Genomic DNA, 25,909 nt, shown 5'->3' on the forward strand with positions numbered 1-25,909 from the left:
AGGCGGATGGAGAACCGGACACCGAGAAGCGGGGATGGGATAGAGAACCGGGGAGGGGACGGAGAACCGGGCACCGAGACGGGGTACGGGGGGGATGGAGAACTGGGGGGGTTGGAAGGAGAACCGGGCACCGGGGGGGGGACGGACAGAGTACCGGGCACGGAGAGCCGGGCAAGGAGGGCGAACCGGGTACCGAGGGGGGGGGTTAATGGCAAGCCGGGCCCGGGGGAGGGCGGGGCAGCCCCCCCGCTGCCGCCGGCGCCGGGGCGGGGTGCGGCGGCCCCCCCGCAGCGGCCCCTCCGCAGGTGCCTGGGCGCGGACCCCGCGCAACCAGTTTGGCGGCCGCGGGTCCCCGGGAGGCAGCGGCGGGGGGGGGGATGGGGGGGCCCAGAGCTCACCTCGCCTCACCCCGGCCCCCCCCCCCCCCCCGTGTCCCCCCCCCGGGGCTCCTGACTCAGAGCCCGGCCGCTGCCCGCCCCCGGGGGCTGCCAAGGCAAACACGGCCCCGCGCAGACGTTATGTCAGCCGGGGCGGGCCGCGCTGGGGGGGGGTTGAGGGCGGGGGGGGCCCGGTACCGGGCACCTGCCGCCGCCCCGCTCCCCCCCCCCCCGCCTCCGGGCCTCGCAACTCCAGTACCCGCATCCCCCTCCGTCCGTCTGTCCGTCCGTCCACCTGCCTCGAACCCCCCCCCCATCCCATCACCGGCAGGGGGGGTGGGGAACCGGTAGAACCCCCCCCTCCGCCCCGCACCCGGCCCCGCCGCTCCCCGCCCGGTGCCGGTGCCCGCGCTCCCGGTGCCGCCCGCTCCCCCCCCCCCCGCCGTTCCCCGTTCCCCGACGGCGCGGCCCGCGCTCACCTCGTGCCCGCGGGGCCGGGGGGGGCCGGGGGGGGCCGGGGGGGCCGCGGAGCCGCCAGGCCCGTCTCAGCGGGGCCGGCGGCGTGGCAGGAAGGACCGGGCGGTCATCGCGGCCCGGGCGCGGCCGCCTGCAGAGGGCACTGCCGGTCCCGGGAGCGCGGCCCCGCCAGCCCCCGGCGGCGGGGGGGGGGGGGGGGGCACCGGGGGGGGGAGCGGGGGGGCACGGACACACGGACAGGCGCGCGGCGGGGTCGGGGGTGCCGGCGGCGGCGTTTATTGGGGTTACAAATGGCGGGGGAGCCCCGGGACATCCCCCCTCCCCCTCTGCCCAAGGGCTGCGCTGAGCGGGGACGGCCCCCGGTCACCGTGGGGGCGCGGGGCGGGAGCCCGGCCAGCTGTGCTGACGTGCCCAGCGCCCGGCCAGATGTGCTCACCTGCCCCGAACCTGCCCAGCGCCCATCCAGCTGTGCTGACGTGCCCAGTGCCCGGCCAGATGTGCTCACCTGCCCCGAACCTGCCCAGCGCCCATCCAGCTGTGCTCACGTGTCCAATGCCCGGCCAGCTGTGCTGACGTGCCCAGCACCTGCCCAGCACTCATCCAGCTGTGCTGACGTGCCCAGCGCCCGGCCAGATGTGCTCACCTGCCCCGAACCTGCCCAGTGCCCATCCAGCTGTGCTGACGTGCCCAGTGCCCATCCAGATGTGCTCACCTGCCGAGTACCTGTCCAGATGTGCTCCTGTGTCCAGCGCCCATCCAGCTGTGCTCACCACCACATTCCCCATCCAGATGTGCTTACCTCCCCCGAAACTGCCCAGCGCCCATCCAGCTGTGCTCACTTGCCCAGCGCCCATCCAGCTGTGCTCACCTGCCCTGAACCTGCCCAGCACTCATCCAGCTGTGCTCACTTGCCCAGTGCCCATCCAGCTGTGCTCACCTGCCCTGAACCTGCCTAGCACCAGTCCAGATGTGCTCAGCTGCCCCAAGACCTGCCCAGCACCCATCCAGCACCCATCCATCCGTGTTCACCTGACCCAAACCTGTCCAATGCTCATCCAGCTGTGCTCACCTGCCTGGCACCTGCCCAGCACCCATCCAGATGTGCTCACCTGCCCAGTGCCTATCCAGTGCCCACCCAGCTCTTCCCACCTATCATCCATCCAGATGTGCTCCCCTGCCCCAAACCTGCCCCACCCTTGTCCAGCTGTGCTCACCGGCCCCACCCCCCCAGCTGTGCCAGCTGCCCCCAGTGCCCCCCAGTTCCTTCCCCCCCCCCCCCAGCCTCCCCCTTCCCCTGCACCCCCTGCCCTGGCTGCCTGCCCCAGGCCTGGCCCCCGCCACCTACAATACGGGGAGGGAGGTGGTCTGCCTCTATTCTTTCTTTACAAAAATGAGATAAATTAAAATAAATTTAACCGTTAAAATATAAAAAAAAAAGAAAGAGATTAAATAGTGCCCTGTGTCAGCGAGAGACCCACGGCCGGGGCGGCGGGTGCTGGCAGGGCACGGGGGGGCCGGGGGCTGGGGCAGAGGGTCCCAGCAAGGCTCACCCAGGCCAGGACAGCCCCGCTACAGAAGAGGCTGGGGGGTGGCGGAGGGGTCCCCTGGCTCGTGCCCCCCTCGCACCCGCTTTGGGGGGGCTCCCTGGCACCCCCCCGCCAGCCCCGGCCCCTCAGCGTGGCCGGCTCAGCAGGACCTCCAGCCAGCACGGGCAGGAGGTGATGAACTGCCGGGAGTAGCGGGGCCCCCAGCCCTTGGCAAAGCTGATGCGGACGCTGTGGGGGTCGCAGGGCCCCTCCCCGGGGAGCCGCCGGCCCCCCGTGCCCCCCACCCTCTCGTAGTCGAACACCTTGGCCGAATAACCCGGCAGCACCTTGAGGACGGTGAAGCCGCGGGCGCCGGGGGGTCCCAGGGTGGGCGAGCTGACGAAGATGGGGTGCTCGCTGCGGTTGTAGGCCCACACGCCGCCGGGCTCCCGGCTCAGCAGCAGCCCCCGGCCGATCTTGCCGCGGGCGCGCCGGACGGCACGGCTCCGGTGGGCTGCCGGCAGCTGGCCCAGGCAGAACCCGCTGCCCCGCGGCAGCTCGCAGAAGACGTTCACCGACGCCTCGTGCACGGCGTAGAGGCGGCCAACGCGGGTCCGGTGTTCCCAGTAAGCCAGTTTGCACCAGTAGCCGTCCTTCGTGGTGCTGGGCGAGAGGCTGGTGTCTGGACAGGGGAGAGCGGAGCCGTCACCGCCGGGCACAGCCACCCGCTGCCACGCAGCATGGCCGAACCGCGCGGCCGGAGCGGCCAAGGGCAGGGGGGACAGGGAGGGAGTGGGCACGGGGAGGGGGTCCGTGCCCCCCAAGCGGATGGATGCCCAGATGGATGGACACGGCACCCCAGGGATGTCCGAGCCCGGGCTCCGGCACGGAGCGTGAGTCACCGGAGCTGCTGCCCGCCGGCACGTAGGGCCAGGCCGTCCCCGGGGAGCGCGGTGACGGGGGTCCCGGGGAAGGTGGAGCCCGGCGGCCAGCGGCCCGGTGGCCGGCGGCCAGGCCGGAGCCGCGGCTGCGTGCGTCAAGGCACATTGTGCGCGTCCCCGCGGGCAGCGCTTCCTCCGGCGGGGAGCCCGGCGCCGCCAAAAATAACAGGGGCCGCGGCTGGGGGGGGTCCAGGCAGGAACCCCTCATCCTGCGCCGGACCCTCTCCTCCCGCCGGCTCCGCTCCCCAATTTTCAGCTCTGTCCCCCGCACCCCGACCATCAGCTGGGAGAGGGGGGGGGTCAGGCAGCCCCCTGGCATGGCGGCACCCTCTTACCGCGCCGGTCCCCACCGTTGTAGCTGAACTCCAGGAGCTGGGTGCTGGGGTGCTGGGGCTCGTCCGGCCAGGGGGGACCACAGGACGCCTTCGAGTAGGGGGGTGGCGGGGTCTCTGTTGGGGGGAGAGGGGGGTGAGGGGCTGGGACGCTCATCCTGCCCCCGCCAAGCACCGAGCCGACCCCGGGCACCCAAGGGTGGGCGAGGAGGGGCCGCGGCGCGGCCGCCGGCACTCACCGGGCGCAGCCAGGCGGCTGAAGTGGTGGGGGTTGCAGCAGAGCGCGGCGGCCTCCCCGCAGCCCCCCCGGCCCCCGGCGCAGTAGCAGAGGGGCTTGAGCTCGTGGGGTTGGCGGAGATCGGGCCAGCGGTAGAGACGGCAGAGCAGGACTTGGGGCGGCAGCGCCGGCTTGGCCCCGCGCGGCTCCCCCCGCGGCACCCAGAGGCAGCCGGACTCCCAGGCTCCCCGGCTCTCCACCGCCTGCGCCAGCAGCTCCAGCTCCTCGTCCTTCAGCTTCTTGAAGAGGGCGCGCGCCGCCGGTTTGAGGGCGCCGGGGCCGTCTTCGGCACCGGCCGTCGCGCAGCGCTGCCGCCACAGCCGCCTCACCAGCCCGGCGCGGCGAGAGCGGAACATGGGGCGACAGCTGGGAGCGCCTGTGGGATGGGGACAAAGCGTCACCCCCCGCGCCGGGACGGTGCCGCGGGGGTCCCCGGTGCTTCCTCCGACGCCGGCAGAGCCGCGCTCGCCTTCCCCACCGGGACCCCGGCAAGGCCGCCGTGCCCTGCTTTGCCACCGCTCACGGCTGCCGGTCCCCACGAGGCCACCGCGCTGCTCCTGGGGGTACCGGCGTCCCCAAGGTCATGTGGTGACGTCACCCCAAAACCGACGTCACCCCAAAACCGACCCCCAGCGCACAGCATCCCGCCAGCCCCGGGAGGGCGAGGGCAGGGGTCCACGTGCCGCCCCCCACCGCCGTCCCCCCCCGGGAAGGGGCTCTCACTCACGGCGGGCGGCGGAGCGGGGTGCGAGGAGCCGGCGCTGCGCATGGGGCCGCGTTCTCGGGGCGGCCGTCGCCGCTCTGGCTGCGGTGTGCCGCCGCCGGGACTTTTTCCTGTGCCGGGACGCCCTGCCCTCCCCCGGACCTCCCCGTCTGGGGAGCCCAGTGATTCGGCCGGGAGCTGGGCTGCTCAGCACCACGCTGCCGGGGCTGCCGGAGCCGGCCTGGCTCCACGGGCAGCCGGCACAGCCGGGACCCCGGCCGGCACCGCGGACCACCCCGGCGCACGGCCACAGCGCAGGGTCCGGCCGCAGCAGCTGACCCAGGCAATGGGGACCCATGGGGTGCAGCGGCAGGACACCGTCCCGGCAGCCCCCATCCCCGCAGGGGGTACGCGGGGTACCCGAGCCCCCCGCGGCACCCCGAGGGGGGTCTCTGCCGCCCCCCCCAGCCCTCCCGCAGGCGCCGGGCGAGGGTGGGAGCCCGCTCCACAACAAAGCGGCGAACGTAAACGGGAGCCTTATCCCGCGCCGGACCGCGTTTCCTGCTCCCGACTTCCCGCCGAGATAAGCGAGGCCGCGCTGGCGCCAGGCGCCGAAGCCGGGACGCCGCGGAGCTTCCTCGACGCCGGGGCTACGGGCAGCCCCCGCACCGCGGCCACGCGCCGGCACCGCGGGCACGGTGGGCTCAGCTTGCCGGCGGACCCAGCGCCGCTGGCCCACGCGTCCCATCGGCCGCCACCTCTGCCGCGGCACCGGCCAGGGTGGGACCTTCGGGGACACTTTGCTCCGGCCGCTTCCCGGTGGCTCTCGGCAGCGCCGGTGCTGGCCGGGCGCGGGGGGCTGGGGCAGGGATGAACCCGGCAGTGGGGCAGGCAGAGCTGCAGCCCCCCCACTCCCCCCCCCCACACCCCCAAGGGGGGGGGACCCAGCGACATGCGGGCCGGGGTGACCGCGTCCCACTCGGGGGTTTCGGGGGGGTCCAACCTCCCCAGACACTCCCAGCCCCTCGGGTGCTGCTCGGGTTTATTGGGGTGTCTGGGATCGGGGGGGGGGCGCAGGCTGGAGGGGGGGCCCGGCCCTGGGGGTCCATCAGCTCCATCAGCTCGGGGCGCCCAGCAGTCCTGGGGAGGGGAGAGGCACAGGGAGGGGTGAGGACCAACCCCATGGCCGGGCCCCCATCACCCCCCAAGCCCCACAGCTGGGCCCCCATCACCCCCCATGCCCCACGGCTGAGCCCCCGTCCCCCCCAGGAGCCCCACGGCTGGGCCCCCGTCCCCCCCAAGCCCCACAGCCAGGTCCCCATCACCCCCTAAGCCCCATTACCAGGTCCCCGTCAGCCCCCCCAAGCCCCACAGCTGGGCCCCCATCACCCCCCAAGCTCCATGACTGAACCCCCATTCCCCCCAAATCCCCACAGCTGGGCGCCCACCCCCCCCAAGCCCCACAGGTGGACCCCCATCACCCCCCAAGCCCCACAGCTGGACCCCCATCACCCCCCATGCCCCACGGCTGAGCCCCCGTCCCCCCCAGGAGCCCCACGGCTGGGCCCCCATCCCCCCCAAGCCCCACAGCCAGGTCCCCATCACCCCCTAAGCCCCATTACCAGGTCCCCGTCAGCCCCCCCAGGCCCCACAGCTGGGCCCCCATCACTCCCCAAGCCCCATCTCCAAGCCCCCATCCCCCCCAAGCCCCACAGCCAGACCCCAGACCCCCCCCAACAAGACTCCCAACCAGACCCCCAACCCCCCCAAGCCCCACAGCTGGGCCCCCATCACCCCCCAAGCCCCATCTCCAAGCCCCCATCCCCCCCAAGCCCCACAGCCAGACCCCAGTCCCCCCCCAGCCGGACCCCCAACCCCCCCAAAGCCCCACTGCCGAGCCCCCGTCCCCCCCAGACCCCCCGCCGCGCAGGCAGCCGAGCGCAGGGCACTCACTCATCACACGGGGGGGCAGTCGGGGGGGGGTGGTGCGGGGGTCCTGCGGCGCCGGGGGGCTGGGGGGGGCCCCGCTCCCCTAGTCCAGCAGCTCGCGGACGCACCAGCTGCAGAGCAGCAGGTAGCCGCAGTCCCGCAGCAGCCGCAGCAGCCAGGAGCCCAGGCGCAGCCCCAGCGAGGCCTCGGCGGGCGCCGGCAGCGCCATGGCCCGCGCCGCGCGTTTCGGGGCGCCCGGCCGACGGGTCGCCGCGGTCCGGAGGAGACGCATGGCTGACGAGAGACAGCAGCCGCGGCTCCGACGCGGCGAGGCGGACGCGGCGACGCGCGGCTCCCCCGGCAAGCGCTGGAACCCGCTCCATTCTCCGGCGCTTCAAAAGCCGCCACAATAGCGGGTGCGGGGAGGGGGGCAGTGCCCGGGGCGGGGGGGACGGGGACCCTTTTGTTGGGGCAGAGCTGGCCTCGTGCCCCGTCCCGCTCCCGCCAGCGACGCGAAGGGTCCGGCGCGGCCGAGCGCGAGCGCGACGCAGACCGCAGGCTGAGCGCAGCGGGTTCATTCAGCGCTGGCAGGCACCGGGTTTATTCAGCGTCATCCGAACGCCCGTCCCCGTCCCCGAGGGCCTTCACTGGCGGGAGGTACGCTCCTCTTCCTCGTTTTCCAGCTCGTAGGCGGGTCGGTAGCTGTCCCGGCCGCGGGCGTCGGTGTAGCGCAGCGCCGGGTTCTTCCGCGTGTTGGCCATGCTCCCCAGCGAGGTGTAGCTGCGGAGGAGGGAGTTGCGTTTGGGGGGGGTCTCGGCCGTGCCGAGGGGGTGGGCAGCGCCCAATACTCACCCCTTGTCGTAGAGGATGCAGTAGGGGACGAAGAGCTTGCGGAGGAACTCCCAGATGTCCCGGTAGGTCCAGTCCTGCCGGGGGGATTGGGACGGGATCGCTGCAGAGGCGGGCGGGCTGCCCCTCGCCCCCAGGGAACGCAACTCAGCCCCCCCACCATGAGCGCAGGGGCGAGCGCGTGGGTCCCAGAGCCCCCGGCCCTCCCCAGACACAGGGAAAGCCCCCGTGAGCAGGAACGAGGGGCACCCAGGGCCACGCAGCGGGGCAGGAGAGAGGGGCAACTGGGTTGGGAAGCCCTCCACGATGGGGGCAAACTGGTGCCAGCCTCCAGCCCCCCCGAGCAGGGCTGGCCCTGGCGCCAGCCACCTACCAGCAAGGGGTTCACCCGCATGTAGCGGGGCCAGTCGGGGTCCGTCACGCACGTGGGCGTCAGGGTGCGCGAGTAGGGGTCCGTCCGCCGCGTCCCCATCAGCACGGCCTCCAGCTGCGGCTGCTGCTCCTTCAGACGGGCCAGGGCTTCCCGGACGGAGCCCTCCACCGTGCAGAGCTGGACCTTGTACCTGCGGGACGGGCAGCTGCCTGCCGGGCTGCGGGAGACGCTGCTCCCCACCCCCCCCTGCCCGGCAGCCCACCCCCCTCCGCCCCGCACCTCTGGACCGTGGCCTGGATGAACTGCTCCATCTCCGGGAACGGGGACACGATGCGGATGTAGAGCACCTGCAGCTTCTCCTGCCTCGCCGGGTGCCGCCTGGGGAGAGACGCGTCGCAGCTGGGCGCCGGAGCCCCTCACCCCCGCCCCGAGCCCGGTCGGCGGAGCCCTGCGCCCGGGTACCTCTGCGCGGCGGCGTGGACGAGGTGCAGCAGAGCCGTGCAGTCCTTGCCGCCGTTGAAGCCCACGCAGAGCTGCGCCAGGCTGTACTGGTCCAAAGCCTCCTCGATGGTCCTCAGCGCCGCCGCTACCTTCTGCCCCAGGGCCGAGCCTGCCGGGAGCGGGGACGGTCGGCGCCCGGCACCTCGGCCTCCGGGCACGCCGCGTCTCCAGAGCCAGCGCTGGCACCACAGCCCGGAGCCAAGAGCTGGCGCAACCTGGAGGTCTGTGCCACGGACGGGACTGGGATCCCGCCTGCCCGGGGGAACCGCAGCGCCGCTCGCTGTAACGCACGCCGCGCTCGCAGGGACCGGCGCTGGCCGGCCCGAACTGGGACAACGGGCCCTGCTCCCATCAGGGCAGCCTCAGCACCCTGGCACTCCACAACAGGCAAGATCTGCTCCCAGAATCCCAGCATGGGGGGGGCTGGGAGGGCCCTCTGGGGATCCCCCAGCCCAACCACCCTGCCCAAGCAGGGTCACCCAGAGCAGGCTGCACAGCACCGCGGCCAGGGGGGTTGGAATATCTCCAGAGAAGGAGACTCCACAGCCTCCCTGGGCAGCCTGGGCCAGGGCTCCGGCACCCTCAAAGGGAAGAAGTTCTTCCTCGGGTTCAGCTGGAGCTTCCTGTGCTCCAGTTTGTGCCCGTTGCCCCTTGTCCTGTCACTGGGCACCACTGCAAAGAGTCTGGCCCCGTCCTCCTGACCCCCCCCTGCAGATATTGATCGGCATTTCTAAGGTCCCCTCGCAGCCTTCTCTTCTCCAGGCTGAACAAGCCCAGCTCCCTCAGCCTCTCCTCGCAGGAGAGATGCTCCAGTCCCCTCCTCATCCTCGTAGCCCTGCGCTGGGCTCTCTCCAGTAGCTCCTCATCTTTCTTGAACTGGGGAGCCCACCACTGGACCCAGCACTGCAGATGGTGCCTCCCCAGGGCAGAGCAGAGGGGGAGGAGAACCTCCCTGACCTGCTGCCCACGCTCCTCGTGATGCACCCCGGGGCCCTGCTGGGCTGCAGGAGCAGCGTGGAGGCACCGAGCCGTGCTGCAGCACCGCTTCCCCCGTACCTGACTCAGCCAGGCCGTAAACCTCGGCGGCCGCCGGCGAGACGCAGTCCGTCACCAACGGCACGACAACACCCGGCGGCAGCTTCTCCATCAGGAAGCCATGCGCTTCCTCCAGGTCCCGCTCCGACTCCGAGTCCAGCGTCAGCTTCACGCGGTAGTAGTTGTTGGCCCAGTCCGGGTAGGAGCCCAAGCTGACGCGGCCCTGGAAGGCGGTGGCAGCCTGGTCCAGCGCAGGCGCGATGGCGATCTCGTCGGCGGCCACGTGAATGACACGGGAGTGGAAACGGGTCCGTTCGCTGCGGAAGAGGTGGCCGAGGCCGTCCAGCGCTCGCTCCATCAACGCCGGGACGCCGGGGAAGATGTAGACGTTGCGGACGCTGACCAGCGGGTACTTGAAGGCGGCACCCGTGCGCCCGTCGGTGCCGTAATGGAGGCGGGAGGACGCGGGGACGCGAGCCAGCTTCATCTCGGGGCACGACACGGTCGTCAGGCCGAAGAACTCGCGCACCAGGGCCACCAGCTCGGGGTGCGGGGCGAGGGTCTCGCCGAAGGCCCTGGCCACGGCCTCGAAGGTGACGTCGTCGTGCGTGGGGCCGACGCCGCCCGAGGTGAGGACGAAGGTGAAGCGGGAGGCGAAGGCGGCCACCTCGTCGGCGATGGCGGCCACCTCGTCGGGGACCACTGAGACGCGGGCCACGCGCACGCCCAGCGCCCGCAGCCGCCGGCACATGAAGAAGGAGTTGGTGTCCTGAGTGTGGCCCTGAGGGGGGATGGAGACGGGCGTGATGGCCAGGCCCGCCGAGCACCGGGGCCGGTTACCGGGCAGGCACCGAGCAGGCACCGGGCCCAGGCACCGAGCAGGCACTGGGCAGGCACCAGGCCTGGTCACCGAGCAGGCACCGGGTAGGCACCAGGCCCGGTCACCAGGCAGGCTCCGGGCCCAGTCACCGAGCAAGCACCGGGCCCGGTCACCGAGCAGCACCGGGCAGGCACCGGGCCCGGCCGCGTTCCGCCAACCCCCCGCAGGCCCGGCCCCGGCCGCACCTTGAGGATCTCGTCGCCGATAACGATGATGCCGGCGGTGGCGGCGGAGCCCCGGGCCGCGGCGGGGCCGGGGGCTGCCATGGGCCGGGAGGAGGAGGCGGTGCGTAGGACCCAGCCCGCCCGCAGCGTCCCCCGCAGCGCCCCCGACATGGATCCGGCCGGCCGCCCGGCTCGGCCCCGCCCCCGCGCTCTCATTGGCCGCGCCGCACGCACTGCCAGAGGCGCTGCCGGCGCGGGTTGGCCGGGAGGCGGGACCCGCGGGGGACGGAACCATGGCGGAGGGCGGGGAACGGCGCTCGCTGCTCCCCCTCCGCAGCTGTGGGCGCGCCCGGGACGCGGCGGCACGTGCAGCTCCCCGGGGCACAGGGAGCCCCGCCGCCTCCCACCCCCCCGTACATCTTCCCACCCGCACGATGCCCCGGGAGTCCCCCCGTGTCCCCTCGGTCACCGGGACCCCCCGGGAGCGTGTGTGTCCCTGTCACCGGGAGTCCCCGGGTCCCATCCGCCCCTGGTCACTCCCCCCCCCCCCGGGACACTTGGGAGTCCCCCCATGCCTCCCCCCCCAGTCACCGGGACCCCACATTCTCCCCCACCCCCGGTCATGAGTAGTTCCCCCCCCTCCAAGTCACTGGGAGTCCCTATCCCCCCCCCCCCCCCCCGGTCACCAGGAGTGTCCCCCTGTCCCGTCCCCCTCCCAGTCACCGGGACCCCACACATTCCCCCACCCCCAGTCACCGGGAGTGTTCCCCCCCCCCCGTCACTGGGAGTCCCCGTCCCCCCACATCCCCCCATTCCCCCTCCCTACCCCCAGTCACCGGGAACATCTGTGTCCCCGTCACCAGTAGTTGTGTCCTGTCCCCCCCCCAGTCACCAGGGGTCCCTGTCTGTCCATCCCCCCCTCGGTCACCAGAAGTGTCCCCCTGTCCCGTGTCCCCCTCCTCGTACCCCAGTCACCGGGACTCCACACGCTCCCCTACCCCTGGTCCCTGGGAGCGTGTGTGTGTGTGTGTGTCCGTCCGTCTGTCCGTTCCCCCCCCCCCAGTCACCAGGGGTCCCTGTCGTCCCCCCCCCAGTCACCAGGAGTGTCCCCCTGTCCGTGTCACCCCCCCACTACCCCCAGTCACCGGGAGCGTGTGTGTGTCCTGGACACTGGGAGCATTTCTTTCCTGCCCCCTCTCCAGTCACCGGGAACCCATGACCCCCACCCGCCCCCTCCCCTACCCCTTGGTCACCAGGAGTGTCCCCCTAAGCCATCCCCCCCTTACCCCCAATTCCTGGGACCCCCCACTTCCCCTACCCCCGGTCACCAGGAGCCCCCATCCCCCCCACAACACCCCCCCTCCGGTCACCAGGGACCCCCCCCCCCCCGAACAGCACCCGGGAGCTCCCAAACGTTCACATTTATTGAAGCTTCGGGACCGGGACCGGCCGAGCCGCAGCGGCACCGGAGGAGGAAGAGGAGGGGGAGGAGGAGGAAGGCGCTGGCTGGGGGCTTCATGGGGCCGGGGGCTTCATGGGGCCGGGCCCGGTCACTTCTGCGGCTTCTTGGGCAGGGGCCGGCGGAAGAGCAGGATGTGGGGCTCTGCGGGGGGGACACACAGACGGACACGGGGGGGTCAGGGGGGTCCCCCCGCCGCCCCCCCCCCCCCTCCCCGGGGGCTCACCTGGCGCATGGGTCATGTAGTGCACCCAGCCCTGGCTCTGCTGCACCCCCAGGTTCCGCCATTCCGACTCGGAGAGCAGGTGGGTCTTGGGCACCAGCTTGGCCATGTCCTTGGGCAGCACCACGTGCCTGCGCCCCGCGCCCTCAGCCCGCTGCCGGGGGGGCGAGACCCCCCCCAGGCTGGGGAACCACCCCCCCAGCTGGGGAACCCCCCCATCCCCCCCACTGCTGGGGAACGCCCCCATGGCTGAATCCCCCACCGGCTGGGGACCCACCCCCCAGGCCAGGCTGGGGACCCCCCCCATCCCCCCCACTGCTGGGGAACCCCCCATGGCTGAAACACCCCCCCCCCCCCCAGCTGGAGAACCCCCCACCACACCAGTGAGCAGGTACCAGAATCCCCCAGCCCAGTTGGAGACCCCCCCCTCACTGGGGAGCTGGTACTGGGATCATCCCCCCGACTGGAGACCCCCCCCCGCGACCAGGGAGCAGCTACTGGGATCCCCCTGCCCAGTTGGAGACACCCCCCCCCCAGCTGGGATGGGGGTACCGGGATCATCCCCCCGACTGGAGACACCCCCCCCCCCCAGCTGGGGAGCTGGTACTGGGATCACCCCCCCTCACCGGGAGGTACTGGGATTCCCCCTCCGCCCCCCCCACTGTAAGGGGGCAGCTCCCCCCCGTCAAACCGCGAGTGGGACCCCCCCCCGTGCCGTTTACCCAGACATCTTCCCCTCACCCCACCCCAGGGAACCCTTACCGGGCCCCCCCAGCCCCCGGCTATCCCTTACCGGGCCGGGCCGCCCCCCCCTCCCCCGCCTCACCGGTACTCGAACTCCTCGTCGTCGTACTTGTCCGAGTAATAGATCTGTTTGTGCGCCATGCCCGCGGCCCCGCTCCGCTCCGGCCCGCTCCGCCCCTTCCCGGCAGCCCCCGCCGCGCCCCCCGCCTCAGCGCCCCGCCGGGCCGTTGGCCCCCTCCCCCTCCGCGGCGCTTTCAAACGCCGCCGCCCCGCGCGTTCATTGGTTGGCGCCGCAGACCGGGCCGCCCGTCAAGGGGAGGAGCGGGAGCCCATTGGCCGGCCGCTGTAGGGGCGGGGCGGGGCGACGGCGCCGCTTCCCCTCGGGTAAGGGCAAGGCCGACGATTGGGCCCGCCCCCGCACGTGACGGTGGGGCGGGGCGTGGGCCGGAAGTGAGTGGCGGCGCGGCGGGGGGGGAGGGAGGGGCAGGGCGGTGCGGCTGCCGGGACTGGAGGAGACCGGCGCGAGACCTATGGTGCCCCGGTGAGCGCGAGCGCCGGCCCGGGGCGGGGGGGGAGCCGCGGCGGAGTCGACGCGGCCCCGCGGGAGCGGCTGGGCCGTTGCGGGACTCCCGGTAAGGCCGCGCTAGGCCCCGGCTTCCCGAGGCGGGTGAAGGCCCCGCGGCGCCAGGCCGTGCCCCGGGCACCCCCCGCGGGGCTCGGTGCCGGGCCGCCGTGCTGCGGGGGGCCGGGCCGCCTTTCCCAGCTGCCTCTGCCCTCCCCTGGGCGCCGGGGCCGGGCCGTGCCGGGCCGTACCGGCCGTACCGGGCCGTGCAGGCCGCTCGCTTCCCTCCAGGCCTCGGGGCGACTCCCGGGCGCTCGGGGACGTTGCGGCGGTGCGGAACAGAGCAGCGAGGCCGGCCCAGGGACCCCGTCGAGGGCCGGGGAGAGCCCCGGGCTGGCGTCACCCGCAGCACGGCAGGGCTCGGAGGGACCCTCGGCCTCCCCGGTGCCCGCCGCGCCTTCCCGCCGCCCGCTTCCGAGGAGGGCCCGGGGCGGCGTCCGGAGCAGGCCCGGCTGTGGTGGACAGGGCTGGACAACCCCCTCCCCCCATCACAGGCCTTGGCCTTCGTCCCCGCGTTGCGTCCGTCCGTCCGTTGTGGGCTGTGTCTCTCGGGTGGGCTCGCCCGCACGCTGCGCTGCCCGGGGGGACCCCCGAGGCGGGTTCTGAGGCAGCATGACCCCGGGGAAAGGGCAGCGCTCCCCAGGACGCCTCGGCCTCTTCCAGCGGGCTCGAAGACGCCGTCTCCTCCCAGCCGAGCGGGGCCCGGGGCTCCTCCGCAGCCCCTGGGTGGGGGAGCGCCGTGGCCAGGCTGCCAGTGCTGCGCGGGGCAGCGTCCCCTTCTCGGGGGGACACGCAGCTGTGCCCGAGGAGGCTTCGGCGAGGCCGAGCACCCCACGTCGGGGTCCTGATCCCGCTTCCCTGCCGCCGGCCTCGGCGGGGAGGGCCCTGGTGCGGTGCTGCCGTGCCCCCAGGGCTGAGCTGCGCCTGCCAAGCGGGGCTTTCCTTATCTCGTTCCCTCCCGAGCTGATTGTGTTAGTGCCCGCCTGGGCGCCATCGCAGGCCCCAGATAAGGACGTGATCACTGCAAGGAAGTCAATCACGTTGTCTGGCCCAGCCTTGGCCGCGTCGGCTGGGCGGCGGGGGTGGGAGCGGGAAGGGCAGCGGCTCCGGAGCTGCTCCTGCTTCGCTTGCCTTGTTTTCCCCTCGCAGAGCTTCCTGCCCCTCCCGGCTCCCCTCTCGTCGCCGCTTTCCACGGCTCCCTTCTTCTCCGCTCCCCTGGGGAGGAGGGGGCCGCAGCCCCGGGGGCCCGGTGCCAGGGGAGGGGGCAGCTCTGCCCCCCTGCGCTCCCTCCCTCTCCTCCCTTGCGCTTGGCCCCTGGGTGCAGGGTTTGGGGCCGGGCGGGGATCAGCTCCGACGCTCGTCTCGGGTCATGGAGTGACTCTCGGCCCCTGACGCCGTTCGCTGGCGTGGGCAAGGCCCGAGCAGAGCCAGGCTCGGCCCTTGTGCTTCTGCCCCGGCGCATCCCGGCTCCGTCCTCCCTCGGGTGGGAAGCAGGAGGCTTCCCTGGCTCTCTCGCCCCGTGTGTCGGCAGCACGCTGCCTGGCTCCTTCGGCCCCGTCCGCCTGCGGTCAGCGAGGAGGAGCAGGGTCTGCCTCTCGGCGCCAGGGCCACCGCCTCAGCGGTCCGGGGCAGGGCTGCCTAACTCCCTGTTTGTCCCCGAACCGCAGGTCGGAGTCCCAGACGAGAGGGGCTGTGCGTTTCTGTTCCCTGCCCTCCGCCGGCGATGGAGTACGTGGTAAGGACTTCGGTGGAGGGCTAGCTGGCTTCGGTGGTGGATCCTGCCTCCCCTCTCTCCCCGCTGGCAGGGCCCCGGCCTCCTCCCCACGTCTCCGCTGCCGTCTCCCGGCCCCTCTTCCGAGCGGCGGGGAGGTGGCGTGCAGGAACGCGTCGATGCCGTGTGATGCTGCCATGATGTTTTTGGGGGGAAAAACCCCCAGCTCTTGGCTGGATTTGAGTGGGTTTTTTTCCTGCTTCCTGCCTGCCCCGGAGGCTTGGGGATGGCTCTGCTGCGGCCGGTGTCGGGCCGAGGGGGTCTCCAGCCCCGGGCGAGGGGCGTACGTGCGGCAGCGGCCGGCGCGCGGCTGCCTGCTCCTCCCCGTGATTTCTTGCCAAACCACTGGCGTGTTCCAGGTCTCTGACTCAGCTCCCAGTTTGTGTTTCCTGGGAGGATGTCGGGCGCTGGCCCGGTAGCGGGACCTCGAGCGTCGCCTCTCTGCTCCTCTTCCTCGCCCCGGGCTGTGCGTGAAGTCCCAGCCTCAGGCACCCGAAAGAGGCTTGTGTCCCTCTGCCTCCCGCGCGGGGAGGATCCGGCTGATCCGGTGCTGCCGGGGCAGGAGGAGCCGCTGGGCCGCGGCGGTCCCGGCAGCTCCTCCGTTGCTGGGGCCTCTCCGCTCGTACTCCGACGAGCAGGAGCCCGCTGCCGGCTTCCGTGGCCAGGGGAAGGGCTGCAGGATGGGGCTCAGGGGCTGCCTGCTCAGGCAGGGCTGTCGCGCCGTGGCTCTGCGCCCGTCTCGGTTTGCCTTCAGCGCTCGCAGCGTGCTGGGCTGGGGTCTCCGACGCCGTGGGGTGGGCTCTGGGGCTGTGGCGGTGACACCTCTGGTCTCCGAGGGCTGGGAGCGGCCGTGTGTGCTGTCTCCAGCCCGTGACGTGGGCCAGCCGGCCTCGGGAGGTTCTGATAAAATCAGGAATGACTCCATTTTATAAAAGCAGCGGCCTGTCTGAGCGGGGGGCTGCGGCTCCCGGGGCGCTCCAGCCCCTCGCTGCCACGCGGGGATGGCTGCCCCGGGCCCTGTCGCCTGGCTGGGCTGGTGGGAAGGGGCTGAGGAGACCCCCTGCCCCTGCACAGTTCACTCCTGCTCATATCCCAGCCCTGGGGAAGCGTCGGGGCTCACGGAGCCCCCAGCCCCACGTCCCCCCGTGGGCAAACCCTCCTGCCCCACGCCCGTTCGCCGCCGCCCCGGCAATGGGGGGCTGCGGCTGGCCCCTCGCGCGGCCGCCGGCTTCCTGGCTCCCCGGCTTCCTGCTTTTCTTCAGAGCAGCGGCGTTGCCGGCCACGGGAAGGTCACGGCGCCGAGCGGCCGGGGGCCCACGGTGGGGACAGGCGCTTCGCGGGACGCTGCGCCGCGGGACCACCGCCGGCAGCTGAGGTGGGGGACGGGCGCTGGCGGCCGAGGCGATGCTCCGGCGCCGGGAGGAGACGGGTGACGGACCCGCCGTCGTGAGCTGCAGCCCCTCGCGCCGGGGGTTGCTTCCAGCTCCGTCCTGGCTTCCATTTCCCCGTCCCCGTGGCACCGTGCCGGCGTCTGGGAAGCGGGGCGGGCAGCCGCCGGTGCCGAGCAGTGCCGCGCCGCGGGCCCGGGCAGGGAGAGCCCTTCCCCTGGGCCCCGTTTCGCCTCGGCGCCCGGTTTTGCGGAGCGCCTGGTGCCCGGGAAGGCCCCGGCCCACGGTGGGTCTGGGGGCTTGGGGCTGCCCAAAATCCCTCCTTCAGCCCACGGGAGGGGGAAGGGGGGGGACAGCTCTTTGCCCCCCCCGGGGTTGCTGGCGCGGACGATGCCAGGGAGAGCAGTGCCGAGGGCGGGGGAGCCTGGCCCCCGCCACCCCCGCCAGGGAAAAGGGCCGAGGTTTGCCCCCCAGCCCGCTGGCTCCGCCCGTGACCTTGATTTTCCTGCTCCAGACGGGCGCTGGGTCCCCACCCCTCGCCGGGAGCCCCTCCTGCGCTGCGCCCCGGCCCCCACGCAGCCCCCGTGAGTCAGCACGGCCCTTCCCGGCGGCGGGAGCCGGGATGCGGGAAGCGGCGGCAGCAGCGATGAGCAGCAGCGGCAGCCGCCTCTCCTGCCGCCTCCCCGCTTCGGCCGGGGACCCGCGCTGAGCCCCGGCGCACGGCTCACCTGTATCCCGCTCCCGGGCATCCTCCTCTTCCTCCCACCGCTCCTCCGCTCTCCCGAAGCAGCGGGTGTCCCCGCATCCCAGGGAGCTGCGAGCACCGGCGGCATCGCGGAACCCCTGCCGCGGCCGAGCCCGGCGAGCCAACGGCGGCTGCTCGCCGCCGGCACGTGGGCTGCGCGGCGCTGGCTGCCGCGGAAGGAGCTTGTGCGCTCCCGGCCGGTGCTGGGAGCGGGGCTGGGCTGGGCTCGGACGCGCTCCGTGGCTGCCTGGTCTCAGGGCTTTAAATATTGATGCTTTTGATTTCCTCGTAGCGGCTGGCGGCGGGGCAGCGCAGGGGCTGGAGCGAGCCGGCTGGCAGCGCGGACGCGGCGGCCGGGCAGAGGGAGCCGGATCCGGCCCCGGCTGAAGACAATGGGATTTGTTGCCAGCCCGGCACAGCAGCGGCGTGGGGCCGCGGGGTTTGAGGACCCCCAGGCCGGGGACCGAGCGTGCTGAGCCCCCCTCCCCGTGCCGGCAGCTCCCCGGCGCGTCGCCGCAGCCCCGTTTCCTCCCCGCCGCGGCGGGAGCGCGGGGGTCGCTCCCCGTCTGGCCGGATCCACGCGTCCTCGCTGACGCCGATCGCCATCGATCGGCTGCGACGGCGCGGAGCCCGGCAGCCCCCGGACCCGCTTGCCTGGCGTCCCGGGGCCGGCTCTGCCCAACAGCCATGCCGGGCTGGTGCAGGCCTGGCACGGAGCTCGGCCGAGGTTTCTCCGTGGGGTCGGGTTCCCGGCGGCTGCTCGGACTCTCCGGGGGGCCTCTGTGAGACCCGGCCGGCTGCCTCCACCGCGCTGCTGCCTCGGCCGCGCCGGCCCCGGCCCTCCTCGCCTCTCTCCGGCATGGATCTCCTGCAGAAGAGCAAATACAGCCACCTGCGGAACGAGTCCGTCTCCTCTCTGGAGGAGGCACTGGGGGGCTTGGGGGTCCCGGCTTCCCCGGTCGAGTCTCTCGCCGATCCGCAGTCGCTGCCTGCCTCCCCGTCCTCCTCCTCCCTCGGCCTCGCGGCGCCTCTCGGGGAGCTCTCGCCCGAGTCGGAGGACAGCCCCACCACCCTCTGCTCCTTCTTCCCCAAAATGGCCAACCTGAAGCTCTCGAACCCCGCCAACCTGCTCAGCCTGCGCGGCTCCTCGGCCGGCGGCAGCCCAGGGGAGCCCGGCCCTGCCGGGACGCCGGCACCGGCGTCGGTGGGGGCTGCTGGCCCCGGCTCAGCGGGACCCGTCGCTGTCTGTTCCCAGGATATGAACAAGCTGAGCTGCGGGAAGAAGACGCGGGTGGAAGGCGGCCAGCTGGGGGGTGACGAATGGACGCGCCACGGCAGCTTCGTCAATAAGCCCACCCGCGGCTGGCTGCACCCCGATGACAAGGTCATGGGCCCCGGGGTCTCCTACCACGTCCGGGTGAGTGCTGGGGGGCTGCGGGAAGGGGCGCGGCGGGGATCGGGGAGCTCCTGCCGTGCTCCTCGGGTGGGCGGTGGGATTCCTGGGGAGGTCACCGCTGCGGAGCAGGGGGGGCTCGCGGCCCCGGCCCCATGGGCTGACCCTGCTCTCTCCCCCCCAGTACATGGGCTGCGTGGAAGTCCTGCAGTCCATGAGGGCTTTGGATTTCAACACCCGGACGCAGGTCACCAGGTGAGTGCTGCCTCTCCCCGGGGGCTGCCGCTTTTTGGGGGGGGGTGTCCCTGTGGGGCTGTCGGTGGGGCCAGGCTGCCTGCAGCCGTGTCAGATAACACTGGCGCGTTTCCCCCGTGTGAAGGGCCCCAGCCATGCCGCCCGAGGGTTTTCCGTTTGTCACCCTGTCCCTGCTGCGGTGGTCCCCGCGTCCTCGGCCTCGTGGTTGGGGGGGTCGCGAGGGGACGGGGAGGGCCGGCGCTGGGGGCTGACACCCCGCTCTGCTCCCGCAGGGAGGCCATCGGGCTGGTGTGCGAGGCCGTGCCCGGTGCCAAGGGAGCTGTGCGCAGGAGGAAGGTGAGGCCGGGCCGGGGGGCTGCGGGGGGGAGCGGGCTGGGGGCCGAGGGCCAGATCCTGGTGCAGCCGGCCGTGCCCGAACTGGGCAGCCCGGGGCTCTGAGCTCAGAGGAGCGGCGGTGAGGACGAGGTGCCCGTCTCCGCCATGGAGAGCGGCAGGACGTGCCCCGTCCCCCCCAGCCGGGCTCTGCCCGGCCCCGGGAGCCCCTTCCCCACGCTGCCGTTTGCCCCCAGCCCTGCGGCCGCTCGCTGAACTCCATCCTGGGCAAGAGCAACCTGAAGTTCGCCGGCATGCCCATCACCCTGACCATCTCCACCAGCAGCCTCAACCTCATGGCTTCTGACTGCAAGCAGGTGAGAGCAGTCAGGGAGGTGCCGCGTGGCTGGCTTTAGAAGAGCAGGAATCCTCATGTGACCCCTCCCCGGGTCCTGCTGGGGCCAGGAATGTCCCCAGCCTCCCTAAGGGATGTCCCCAGCCTCCCTAAGACATCTCTGGGTGGGCTGCTGAGCGCCCACCTCTCCTGGTCCCCGGGGTGGGAGAGGTCGGAGCGATACCCCGCGTGCTTCGCAGGACCTGTCCTGGACTCTGTGAGATCCGAGTGCTCTGACCTGGGGCCGGGTCTCCTGGTTTTGGCCCCTCTCTTGGTGGCCCTGGTGGTGGCCCTGGTGGCCTGTGGCTCGTAACCGGGGCTCCGGAGGCCTGTGAGCCCCGACGCCGGGCCAGCCCCGGGCGGAACGTGGCAGGCGGGCACCGAGGAGCCCCTGGCTGCGTCCGACAAACTCTCTGCCTTGCAGATCATTGCCAACCACCACATGCAGTCCATCTCCTTCGCGTCCGGGGGAGACCCGGTGAGTACGCAGCGTCCCCGTCCGCACGTGCCCTGCGCCGCGCTGCCGATCGGGGCCTCTCCCGCCTTCTCCCCGAAGCCTCGGGCACCGCGCTGCGCGGCAGCCCCGTCTCACCCCCCGTGTCTCGCCCGCAGGACACGGCCGAGTACGTCGCCTACGTTGCCAAAGACCCCGTCAATCAGAGAGGTGAGGCTGCTGCCGAGGGTCCTGAAGGCCAGAACCCCGTTTTGTGGAGGTTCAGGCGCGGGTCGGTGCGACGGGGAGGCACCGGGCCCCCCCGTAAGGCAGCTCTGGGGTGCACAGGGCAGGCTCGAGGGGCGCAGGGCGTAACGCTGGGGTTCCCCGCTCCCATCCCACCGTTCCCTCCCCAGCCTGCCATATCCTGGAGTGCCCCGAGGGCCTGGCACAGGACGTGATCAGCACCATCGGGCAGGCCTTCGAGCTGCGCTTCAAGCAGTACCTGAAGAACCCCCCGAAGCTGGTGACGCCCCACGACCGGTAAGGGCAGGGCTGCCTGGGAAGGAGGGAGCTGGGGGGGTGTCTGAGATTGGGTTCGGAGCGGGGACGCAGCCCTGGCTGCTGTCAGCTGCTCAGCTGGGCCATGCCCTCCCAGGATGGCGGGGTTTGACGGCTCCGCTTGGGATGAGGAAGAGGAGGAACCAGCCCCGGATCACCAGTACTACAACGACTTCCCTGGCAAGGAGCCTCCCATCGGGGGGGTCGTGGACATGCGGCTGCGGGACGGGGCTGCTCAGACCCCCAATCACTTGGGGGCCACGCTGGTGAGGCTCCGGGCTCGGCATCGTGGGGAGGCTCCACCTCGCGAGGGAGGTGCAGGGACCCCGACGGGGCCGCGGGCTCTTCACTCGGGGTTGTTCCACCACGAGCTCCGCGGCACCTTGAGCAGCGTGGGGCGGGGGGAGCGGGCAGGGCTGGGGAGCGCCGCGGGGCTCAGCACCCACCTCTCCCTGCAGCCCGTCGGCCAGCCGTCCGGCGGGGACCACGACCCCCGGAAGCAGCACGCTCCCGCCCAAGGTACGGTGACGGACGTGGCCGGTCCCCATCTCCCTGCCCGGCCCCCACGTGCCCCGGCACCGGCACGGGGGCCGAGGCAGGCTGGAGCCCGGCTGACCACGGCGCTCTTGGCAGCAGGGAGAGAGAAATACCCGGCTCCGGCGGGCGCGTCCGGCCGCACCGACCTGTTCGATGACCCGTCCTACGTCAACGTGCAAAACGTGGACAAGACACGCCAAGCGTCGGCTGCCGGGCCCCCCGCCACGGCCAACGGCGGCACCCAGAGAGACCTCTTCGACATGAGTGAGTGGGACGGCGGCCGTGCCTGGGCTGGGGGTGGGTGGGTGGGTGGCTGCGAGATCGGTCCCGGACCCCCCTCGCTCCTCTCCCTGCAGAGCCCTTTGAAGACGCCCTCCGCGTTGCCCCGGCTGCGCCCGTGGGGCTGCCCCCTACGCAGGTGGTGGCCTCCATGGAGGAGCAGCTGAGACGAGAGCCCTGGTACCACGGGAAGATGAACCGCAAAGAAGCTGAGAAGCTGCTGAAGGTGAACGGAGACTTCTTGGTGCGGGAGAGCACCACCACCCCGGGCCAGTACGTGCTGACGGGTTTGCAGGGCGGGCAGCCCAAGCATCTCCTGCTCGTCGATCCCGAGGGAGTGGTGAGTCCGCGTGGCACCCCGGGGACGGAGCTTGGGGGGTTACATTGGGCTTCCCCGCCGCTTCTTGGGGGGCATGGAGGGCCCGGGGGGGTGACAGCTGCTCCCCCTGGGTCGGTGCCCAGAGCCTGGAGGCATCAGCAGCCTCCTGAGTGCCCCTTCCCCGTCTCCCCCCCCCAGGTGCGGACGAAAGACCACCGCTTCGAGAGCGTCAGCCACCTCATCAGCTACCACATGGACAATCACCTGCCCATCATCTCGGCCGGCAGCGAGATGTGCCTGCAGCAGCCGGTGGAGAGGAGACTGTGAGCGCCCGGGGGGGTCCGGGCACGGCCCACCCCCTCCCCCGGCCCTGCTCCCTGCCCAGGGAGCCCTCGGACTCTCCGCCGGGTGCTCGGCCCAGGACTGAGCGTGGACTTGGCCGGGGTCTGGCCCCTCCCAGCCCCAGCCTTTGCACAGCAGCTCAGTGCCTGCCACAACCCATCTCCCGCTGCGGGCGGGGGGCTGGCGGGGTTGAGACCCCCCCCCCCCCCCCCCCCCTCCGAGCGTGGGGGTCCCTCGACCCCCACCCCCTGGCCATGGCAGGGGGCTCTGCTCCCCCAGGTCCCGCAGCGACTGCACCCGGGCACTTCCCGTGGTCACTCTGTGCCTTGACCCCCCCAGGTCCCACAACTCGTATGCAACGCCGGGGGCTGAGCCCCCCACCCACCTCGGGACCCCCGGCCCCCACCGGGCCCGGCTCCCCCCCCCCCGCCTGCCCCGGGGTCCCAGTGGGGCAGGGCCGGCCCCGGCAGCCCGGGGGGGGCAGTGGGAGGGCCCCCCTCCCCCCCCCCCCGCATGCTCGGTGTTACCCCCCCAAGCCAAAGCGCAGCCCCGGGCCCCAGGGCCCCGCGATACCAAAGGAACCGGCGGTCGCTATTAAAGTCGGTGTTTCGCTATGGGCCGGCTGCTGCGAGCGGGGCGCGCGTTCCCCCCCTGCCCTGCACATGGGCTGGTCCGTCCTGTCCCCCCCTGCCCTGCACATGGGCTGGTCCGTCCCGTGTTCCCCCCCGCAGGCCCTCCGTCCTGTCCCCCTCCAAGGCCCTGCACATGGACTGGTCCGTGCCCCCCGGCCCTGCACATCGGCTGGCCCTACACCACCACCACCACCACCCCCCCCCTCCCGAGCCCTGCACATGGGCTGGTCCGTTACCCCCCCCAAGCCCTGCACATGGGCTGGTCCGTTCCCCCCCCCCCCCCCCCAGGCTCTGCACATGGGCTGGCCTGACAGCCCCTCCGGGCCTTGCACATGGGCTGTGCCTCGCCCCCCCAAACCGAGCCTAGCAGATGGGCTGGCCTGCTTACACCCCCCCGGGCCTTGCAAATGGGCTGTGCCTCACTTCCTCCCCAGACTTTGCACATGGGCTCTCCCACTCCCCCCCTCCCTGGGGCTTGCACATGGGCTGTCCCATTCCCCCCCCCTCGGGCCTTGTACATGGTCCGTCCCGCTGTCCTTTACCCCGCCCCAGCGCCCTAGAGTTGGCCCTTCCCCCCCACCCCGGACCTTGCAGATGGTTTCTCCCGCTCCCCCCCCCGCCAAGCCGCTGTGGTCGCGCCCCTCGCGCTGTGATTGGCCCCGCTCGGACTTCCGCTTCCGGCGGGGGCCGTGGCGGCGGGGCGCGGGGGGGGCGGCCATGGCGGCGGGCCGGCGGTGAAGGGCCATGGCGGCCCCGCACGCGGAGAAGCTGGAGGGAGGCGTCCCGGCCCCGCCGCCCCCCCCGGGGCCCCCGCACCCCGCGGGCAGCGCCGCCGCCGCCGCCGGGCCCGGCCGCAAGCAGGGGAAGGCAGGTGAGCGCGGGGGGGTGGGCCCGTCCCCGGTCCCCGTCCCCGGTCCCTGTCCCAACCCGGTTTGTCCCCGCAGGGCTGCAGATGAAGAGCCCCGAGAAGAAGCGCCGCAAGTCCAACACGCAGGTAGGGCCGGGCGGCGGAGGAGGGGCGGGGGGGGCACCGGGAACACCGGGTCCACCGTGACCGGGGCCGCCGTCTCCCCGCAGGGTCCCGCCTACTCGCACCTCTCGGAGTTCGCCCCGCCGCCCACCCCCATGGTGGATCACCTCGTGGCCTCCAACCCCTTCGAGGACGACTTCGGCAGCCCCAAAACCGGGCCCCCCCCCTCCTCCTCCTCCCGCCGCCGCCGCCCCCCCCCCGTTCCTCGGCAGCCCGGTGCCCTTCGGCGGGTTCCGGCTCCAACCGGGCATGGCCCCGCAGGTCCCTCCCGGTTACGGCGGCCCCCCCCAACCTCTCCGGCGGCAACCGCCCCCCCCCTTCGCCCCCGGGCAGCTGGGCCCGGCTTTCAGTATGGCCCCCCAGCCTCCCCCCGGCTACGGGCAGCCGGCGCCCATGGCCTTCCCGGGGCAGCCCTTCGGGCAGGGCTTCAGCCCCCCCCCGCCCCCCCCCGGGCAGCTCCTCCAGGGCCCCGTGGGGGGCTTCGGGCCGATGCTGTCCCCCCCCATGGGGCAGCCCCCGAGGGGGGAGGCGGGGGGGGCCGCCGGGGGGCCGCCGGTGGCCCAGCGGTTCAGCCAGCCCGGGAACCCCTTCGGACAGTCGCCCATGCAGCGCCCCGGGCCCGGCGTGCCCCCCCCTGCCCCCCACCGCCAGCCCCTTCCCCGGCGCCGAGCCCGCTTTCCCCCACCGGCGGCGAGGAGGGGGGGAAACCCCTCACCGGACCCCCCGGCGCCTTCGGCCAGGAGCAGCACTCGGGGTCCCCCGCTGCCGCCGTTAACGGGGCGCAAACCGGCTTCACCCCTGGGCGCGGCGCCAGCACCCCCGAAACCAACAACCTCCCGCCGCCGCCTCCGCCGCCTCCTCCCGGTAAAACGGCCGGCGGTTCCGGTCACCAGCCGCCGCCGGGGTTGGTTTACCCATGCGGGGCTTGCCGTAACGAGGTCAACGACGATCAGGACGCCATTTTGTGCGAGGCCTCGTGCCAGAAGTGGTTTCACCGGGAGTGCACGGGGATGACGGAGAACGCCTACGGGCTGCTGACCACCGAGGCCTCCGCCGTCTGGGCCTGCGACTTCTGCCTCAAGACCAAGGAGATCCAGTCCGTCTACGTCCGGGAGGGACTGGGACAACTGGTGGCCGCCAACGACGGCTGAGCCGCGCCCCGTTGGGACCAAAAAGCCGCTTTTTTTTTTGGAGCTGTTTCCCCTCGCTGCGGGGGAGGCTCCGGCACCGGGGTCCCAGCTCTGGGGGGGCTGAGGGTGCTTGGTGCCCCCCCCTCGGCTCTGCCCTTGGGGGAGAGGGGGGGGGTTATCTGCTCCCCGCTGCCATCTGGGGCTCCCCCCGGGGCTGTACGCGGTCCCAGTGACCCATCACCCCCCCCTCACGGCGCTTGGAACGGTCCCGGTGCCCCCCCTGCTCCCCCCCAAGTGCTCGGGGTGGTCCCGGTGCTTGGGACGGTCACGTTCCCGCCCCCGCCGAGTGCTTGGGACGGTCCTGGTGCCCCCCCCATCCACCCCAGTGCTTGGAACAGTCCCAGTGGCCCCCCCCCCTCCCGCCCCCCGAATGCTTGGGACAGTCCCAGTGCTCCCCCTGCCCCCCCCCCCCCGAGTGCTTGGGAGGGTCCTGGTGCCCCCCCCCCCCGGTACTCGGGACGGTCCCAGTCGTGCGTGTGTGTGTGCCCCCCCCCCCGCGGTGCTTGGGACAGTCCCGGTGCCCCCCTCCCGCCCCCCAAATGCTTGGGGCAGTCCCGGTGCCCCCCCCCCCCCCCCGGTGCTCGGGACAGTCCCGGTGCCCCCCTCCCGCCCCCCCCCCGGTTTGAGACGATCGTTAATGGAAACTTTTGTACCGCCGCTATAAAACTGTGCCCCCGCCTGTCCGTGTCTGGCTCTGGTCCGCCGGGGGGGGGGTGTCCGGTACCGCGTGCTCCCCCAGCCCCGGGCCGTCCCATTGGTCCGCTGCTACCGCCGTGAGCTCCCATTGGCCGCTGGAGTCACGTGTGCGCCCCTTCCCGAGGGCGGGTACCGGCCCCGGGGGAGGGGGACCGGGGACACCGGGGGGGACCGGGGGGCTGGGAGTGACCGAGGGCACCGGGAATTACCGGGGGCACCG

The 25,909-nt window shown here is 73.1% G+C and overlaps 6 protein-coding genes across 13 annotated transcripts; 2 read left to right on the forward strand and 4 right to left on the reverse strand.

Annotated features, from left to right (window-relative positions):
* Positions 1-2,436: 2,436 nt before the first annotated feature.
* Positions 2,437-5,002, reverse strand: LOC142364926 (mothers against decapentaplegic homolog 6-like). Of its 2 annotated transcripts, none has more exons than XM_075445185.1 (4): positions 4,658-5,002; positions 3,893-4,306; positions 3,672-3,770; positions 2,437-3,062 (listed from the first exon to the last, which is right to left on the reverse strand). In XM_075445185.1, exons 1-4 carry the CDS (start codon positions 4,989-4,991, stop codon positions 2,527-2,529), a joined length of 1,383 nt encoding a protein of 460 aa, XP_075301300.1. In that variant the 5' UTR covers positions 4,992-5,002; the 3' UTR covers positions 2,437-2,526. The 2 variants fall into 2 exon arrangements, with proteins under 2 accessions (XP_075301300.1, XP_075301299.1); XM_075445184.1 differs by having other exon boundaries at positions 3,657-3,770.
* A 335-nt stretch (positions 5,003-5,337) lies between these two features.
* Positions 5,338-7,140, reverse strand: LOC142364921 (uncharacterized). The gene is made up of 2 exons (XM_075445169.1): positions 6,587-7,140; positions 5,338-5,773 (listed from the first exon to the last, which is right to left on the reverse strand). The coding sequence occupies exons 1-2, from the start codon at positions 7,138-7,140 to the stop codon at positions 5,338-5,340; spliced, it is 990 nt and encodes a 329-aa protein (XP_075301284.1).
* On the reverse strand, positions 7,135-10,555 carry FLAD1 (flavin adenine dinucleotide synthetase 1). Its single transcript, XM_075445168.1, has 7 exons — positions 10,386-10,555; positions 9,342-10,101; positions 8,247-8,394; positions 8,064-8,162; positions 7,785-7,974; positions 7,415-7,488; positions 7,135-7,342 (listed from the first exon to the last, which is right to left on the reverse strand). The coding sequence occupies exons 1-7, from the start codon at positions 10,533-10,535 to the stop codon at positions 7,207-7,209; spliced, it is 1,557 nt and encodes a 518-aa protein (XP_075301283.1). The 5' UTR covers positions 10,536-10,555; the 3' UTR covers positions 7,135-7,206.
* Positions 10,556-11,776: 1,221 nt separating this feature from the next.
* CKS1B (CDC28 protein kinase regulatory subunit 1B) lies at positions 11,777-12,969 on the reverse strand. The gene is made up of 3 exons (XM_075445324.1): positions 12,873-12,969; positions 12,050-12,177; positions 11,777-11,967 (listed from the first exon to the last, which is right to left on the reverse strand). Exons 1-3 carry the CDS (start codon positions 12,929-12,931, stop codon positions 11,915-11,917), a joined length of 240 nt encoding a protein of 79 aa, XP_075301439.1. The 5' UTR covers positions 12,932-12,969; the 3' UTR covers positions 11,777-11,914.
* A 299-nt stretch (positions 12,970-13,268) lies between these two features.
* On the forward strand, positions 13,269-22,749 carry SHC1 (SHC adaptor protein 1). Of its 7 annotated transcripts, XM_075445230.1 has the most exons (14): positions 13,269-13,331; positions 15,080-15,147; positions 18,572-18,733; positions 18,894-18,964; positions 19,237-19,300; positions 19,534-19,653; positions 20,095-20,148; positions 20,283-20,334; positions 20,520-20,646; positions 20,762-20,930; positions 21,123-21,183; positions 21,298-21,465; positions 21,558-21,820; positions 21,998-22,749. In XM_075445230.1, the coding sequence occupies exons 2-14, from the start codon at positions 15,136-15,138 to the stop codon at positions 22,124-22,126; spliced, it is 1,452 nt and encodes a 483-aa protein (XP_075301345.1). In that variant the 5' UTR covers positions 13,269-13,331; positions 15,080-15,135; the 3' UTR covers positions 22,127-22,749. The 7 variants fall into 7 exon arrangements, with proteins under 7 accessions (XP_075301345.1, XP_075301342.1, XP_075301343.1 ...); XM_075445227.1 differs by lacking the exon at positions 15,080-15,147 and having other exon boundaries at positions 13,270-13,331; XM_075445228.1 differs by lacking the exons at positions 13,269-13,331; positions 15,080-15,147 and adding an exon at positions 13,342-13,422.
* Positions 22,750-23,445: 696 nt separating this feature from the next.
* Positions 23,446-25,668, forward strand: PYGO2 (pygopus family PHD finger 2). The gene is given in 6 exon segments (XM_075445439.1): positions 23,446-23,644; positions 23,718-23,767; positions 23,851-23,961; positions 23,963-24,430; positions 24,432-24,484; positions 24,486-25,668. Coding segments are annotated over 6 exon segments (1,278 nt in total). The 5' UTR covers positions 23,446-23,517; the 3' UTR covers positions 24,955-25,668.
* Positions 25,669-25,909: the final 241 nt, after the last annotated feature.

Source organism: Opisthocomus hoazin, chromosome 30 (assembly GCF_030867145.1).
Source record: "Opisthocomus hoazin isolate bOpiHoa1 chromosome 30, bOpiHoa1.hap1, whole genome shotgun sequence".
NCBI classification, from domain to species: domain Eukaryota; kingdom Metazoa; phylum Chordata; class Aves; order Opisthocomiformes; family Opisthocomidae; genus Opisthocomus; species Opisthocomus hoazin.